The 5,096-nt window shown below is 42.3% G+C and overlaps 1 protein-coding gene across 1 annotated transcript; it reads left to right on the forward strand.

Annotated features, from left to right (window-relative positions):
- The first annotated feature begins 2,220 nt into the window (after positions 1 to 2,220).
- LOC138883783 (uncharacterized) lies at positions 2,221 to 3,096 on the forward strand. Its single transcript, XM_070164495.1, has 2 exons — positions 2,221 to 2,472; positions 2,527 to 3,096. The coding sequence occupies exons 1-2, from the start codon at positions 2,221 to 2,223 to the stop codon at positions 3,094 to 3,096; spliced, it is 822 nt and encodes a 273-aa protein (XP_070020596.1).
- Positions 3,097 to 5,096: the final 2,000 nt, after the last annotated feature.

A 5,096-nucleotide genomic window follows, 5' to 3' on the forward strand; every position in this document is an offset into this window, starting at 1 on the left:
AACATTCGAGGACGAATGTTCCAAAGGGGGAATGATGTTACATCCTGCATTTTCGTACATTAAAGTTTCGTCATAAATTAAGCGACGTAAGTTCAGGAATAAGATTATTTTGAGATTATAAGCACTATGCTACTACAAACAAGTGATAAGTAAATTTGTAAAGGTGAGAGGGTAAGAAAATTGAAGAAAGTGAATTTCCTTGAAGTTTGACATTTTGAGATAAAATACGGTCCGAGATATAATATCCGGTATTTATGGACTAGTGCTATACAAGGTACCACATGACCATAATAGTAAGGTGTGCAAAATGTGTTAAAAGTGAGTAGTATTTTAAGTAATTTGAGATAATTCTTAATTATGTGGATAATTGGGTAATTATGAATTTTAAGTAGGAGATTATCTTATAAATTGAATTTTTGGTGGAAAAGTATTTGGATAATTATTAGGGGGACAAATCCACATGTGATTTGTGAAGACTTGGCAGCAAGATAGAGACAATTTAATGACTCTTAAGTTCATTTACTAAGGTGGCAAGATTGGAGGAGTCCTTATGGCTTAGTCACCTTGTAAAGTGGGGTCCATTATAACAAAAATGTCTCAACTCGTACAAGTGATGGAAGCGTGATTTTGCTCCAACAGGAATTTTATACGAATTTATACTGTGTAATAACAAAGAAATTTTGCGATTCTAAGGGAATACGGTGCAATCTTTCTCAAGAATATCATACGGATTTTCCCTACTTCGAACCGCCATTACATGTTGTCGCAATTGACGTGTGTTAGATGGAGTGTCAAGATAATTGGCTCAGGTATATTAAGGCTATCCCTTCTTTGTTTTGGCATGATCCAAATTATACTGAAGAAACGAGCAAATACACAGTTTTCTATAAATTACTCTATTCATAGAAATAGTAGGGGTGTCTATATTCTTGATTCCCCATGAGAATTACTATTATCTTCTGTTCATGGATCTCAGAATAATACATAGTTGGAAAAGTTTATCTAGAATGAATATCAAGATTATTATGTATTTTTTCATGCATTTCACTCATTTATACATGTGCATTGACCCATGACCAGATGGCGTTATATACGCGTATATATGTAAATATATGTATATGGGATATGGTAAAAGGTTACGGCGTTATATACTAACCACCACTTGATCAGCTGGTATATGATGATGATGTTGCCCACATTGGCTAAAATACAATTCAAACGGCGTTATATAAGCATATATATGTATATATATGTATTTGGGATATGGGAAAGGTTATGGCGTTATATACGCACCACCACCTGGTCAGCTGGTATACCTTGATGATTTTGCCCACAGTGGCCGATATGATACGATGGGATGACCTCAGAGACTGATGATGTTATGAGACATGTACCTATGCATGAAATGACATTGATACACATATGCATGACGCTAAAAGTATTTCATGATTTACAGAGTTATTCAGACTTACAGGTTAAGTCAAGTACTCTATATTTCTTCCATGTCTATTATGTACTTATTTATGTGCCTTACATACTCGGTATATTTTTCGTACTGACGTCCCTTTTGCCTGGGGATACTATGTTTCATGCCCGCAGGTCCCGATTGACTGGTCGAGAGCCCTCCAAGCAAGCTATCAGCTTAGCGGAAGATGTTAGTGCGCTCCATTTGCTTTGGAGTTGCTTGTTTGGCTTGTATGAATTAGTTGCATATTTTTTGGTCTGGCGGGGCTCTGTCCCGATCTTTATGACAATTATGTACTCTTAGAGGCTTGTAGACATATGTCGTGTACGTGAAAGATTATACGGCCTTGTCGGCCTATGCTTGGAGTTTATTAATAATCATGTTAGTCTATTAGGCCCGTATGTCACGTATATATGATAATGTAATAAAATAGATACGTTACATTCGTACTCGGTTGAGTAAGGTACCGGGTGCCCTTCGCGGCCCATTGTTTTAGGTCGTGACACCAACATGGCCCGAGAAGTGGAGATGGGGACTCCTTATCAGCTAGTTTTGGAAATTGCTCAAAGTATTGAGGGCTATCATCTAAGAGGTAGGGAGAAGATGCAGTAGGACAAGAGGGCTAGATTCTTTGGAGAGTTTAGAGGTGCCCCGGCTAAGGCAGAGGTCAGTTTGAGAGGGGTCAGCCTAGCATGTCCCCATATTTAGCACCACCACCTCCTCGAGGTTCTCTAGCGCACCCCTATTTCGGTGCCATGCCAGAGAGTTCTTACCCCTCGCCAGCTATTCAAGGTTCCTCCGGTAGGTATTTAGGTCCCCAGAGTTCTTCTGGTTCCTATTTCAGTGCAATACTAGAGAGTTTATATCGTCCACTCGCTATACAGGCTTCTTCCAGTGGGTCTACAGGCCATCAGGGTCAGATATTAGGGCAGCAGGTCACCGCACCATGGGGTTGTTTTGAGTGCAGCGACCTTGGTCATATGAGGAGATACTGCCCTAGGCTTCGGGTAAAGGCAGTACAGAAGATTCAGCAGCCCATGATTACAACACCAGTTGCCTAGCCGCCTAGAAGCGGAGGACAGACTGGTAGGGGCCATACTAGAGGTGGAAGCCAGGCAGGGAGAGGTCAGCCAACTACTGCTCAAACAGATAGAGGTCGGCCAGCTGGCGCTCCAGCCAGATTCTATGCTTTTCCGGCCAGACCTAATGCATTAGCCTCAGATGCCATTATCACAGGTATTATTTCCGTCTGCGGTAGGGACGCTTCAGTGCTATTTGATCCAGGGCCTACCTATTCATATGTGTCATCTCTGTTTGCTCATTTCCTGGATATTCCTCATGAGTCCTTGGGTAATCTCGTTCATGTGTCCATCTTTATGGGCAATTCTGTGGTTGTGGATCAGATCTACCAGTCCTGTGTGGTCATATTCTTTGGTTTCGAGACTAGAGAATATCTTATGTTGCTTGATATGACTGACTTTGAGGTCATCCTGGGCATGGATTGGTTATCCCCATACCACGTCGTCTTGGACTTTTATGCCAAGACTGTTATTTTAGCGATGCTAGAGTTGCCAAGGTTGGAGTGGAAGGGTTCCTCAGTTAGTTCCTCTAGCCAGGTGATCTCTTTTTGAAGGCTCGACATATGGCTTATCTAGCCAATGTTCGAGACTCCACCACAAAGTCTCCGACGATTGATTCAGTATCAATAGTCTGGGAGTTCGCCGATGTGTTTCCTTCTCACCTTCCTGGCATGCCACCGGATTGTGATATTTATTTCTGCATTGATTTGGCTCCAGGTACCCAGCCTATATCTATTCCACCATACAATATGTCCCCAAAAGAATTGAAGGAGATGAAGGAGAAGCTTGAGGAGTTGTTAGCAAAGGGGTTTGTTAGACCGAGTGTGTCACCTTGGAGTGCACCGGTGTTATTTGTGAAAAAGAAGGATGGGACCATGGGGATGTGCATTGATTACCGTCAATTGAACAAGGCTACCATCAAGAACAAGTGCCTCTTGCCGTGTATTGATGATTTGTTTGACCAGTTTCAGGGGTGCTAGGGTGTTCTCTAAGAATGACTTGAGATCAAGGTACTATCAGTTGAAGATTCGGGACTCAGATGTTCCGAAGACTGCTTTCCATACTAGATATGGTCACTATGAGTTTCTAGTGATGTCATTTGGCCTGACTAATGCCCCAGCAGCATTTATGGACTTGATGAATAGGGTGTTCAGGCATTATATTGATTCCTTTGTTATCTTCTTTATTGAAGACATCTTGATATACTCACGTAGCCCGGGGGAGCACAAGCAATATTTGAGAGTAGTGCTTCAGACCTTGCGAGAGCAGAAGCTATATGCTAAGTTCTCCAAGTGTGAGTTTTGGCTAGTGTCAGTGGCATTCTTGGGGCATATTGTGCTAGGAGAGGTATTAAGGCGGATCCTAAGAAGATTGAGGCAACTTAGAGTTGTCCATGTCCTACTTCAATGACCGAGATCAGAAGTTTCTTGGGGTTAGCAGGTTATTACTGCCGATTCGTGCAGGGATTTTCATCTATTGCATCACCTCTGACTAGATTGACCCAGAAAGGTGCTCGTTTTCGTTGGTTCAATGATTGTGAGACAAGCTTTCATAAGCTCAAGACACCTTTGACTACAACACCGGTTCTAGTGTTGCCTTCCGGTTCGGGGATATATACTGTATATTGTGATGTTTCACGCGTTGGCTTGGGATGTGTATTGATATATGGGGGATGAGTCATTGCATATGCTTCTCGTCAATTGAAGATTCATGAGAAGAATTACCCTGTGCACGACTTGGAGTTAGCAACAATTGTTCATGCTCTTAAGATATGGAGGCATTATCTGTATGGGGTGTCATGTGAGGTTTACACTGATCATCGCAGTTTGAAACATTTGTTCAAATAGAGGGATCTTAATTTGAGGCAGCATAGATGGCTTGAGTTACTAAAGGATTATTATATCACCATTCTTTATCATCCAGGCAAGGCAAATATGGTCGCGGATGCCTTGAGTAGGAAAGCAAAGAGTATGGGTAGTTTGGCATTCATTTCAGCGGAGTAGAGGCCACTAGCTTGGGACATTCAGTCCTTGGCTAACAAACTTGTGAGGCTAGACATCTCATAGCCCAACTGAGTCCTTGCATGTGTTATTGTGCAGTCTTTACTTTTGGGGCAGATCAAGGCTCGGTAGTTCGATGATCCATATTTGGCAGTTCTTAGAGAGACGGTGCTATAGGGTAGTTCCAAGGAGGTTTCTATTAGCGAGGATGGTGTTCTGCAACTCCAGAGTCGCCTATGTGTTCCTTATGTTGATAGCTTGACGGAGAGGATTCTAGAGGAGGCACACAGTTCATGGTATTCCATTCATCTAGGTGCTACAAAGATGTATCGTGACCTGAGACAGCATTTTCGGTGGTGGCGGATGAAGAAAGACATAGTTGAGTATGTGGCTCAGTGTTTGAATTGTCAGCAGATTAAGTATGAGCACCAAAGGCCAGGTGGCCTACTGCAGCAGATGCCTATACCTTAGTGGAAGTGGGAGTACATTACTATGCACTTTGTAGTCGGGTTATCGCAGACATTGTGGATGTTTGATGCGTTTTGGGTCATT

This window comes from Nicotiana sylvestris, chromosome 12, assembly GCF_000393655.2.
Source record: "Nicotiana sylvestris chromosome 12, ASM39365v2, whole genome shotgun sequence".
NCBI lineage: Eukaryota > Viridiplantae > Streptophyta > Magnoliopsida > Solanales > Solanaceae > Nicotiana > Nicotiana sylvestris.

Coding starts and splice junctions, on each gene's coding strand:
- LOC138883783 (XM_070164495.1), top strand. CDS start 2,221: ATGCCAGAGAGTTCTTACCCCTCGCCAGCTATTCAAGGTTCCTCCGGT. Junction 2,473..2,526: donor GATACTGCCCTAGGCTTCGG/GTAAAGGCAGTA, acceptor CCAGTTGCCTAG/CCGCCTAGAAGCGGAGGACA.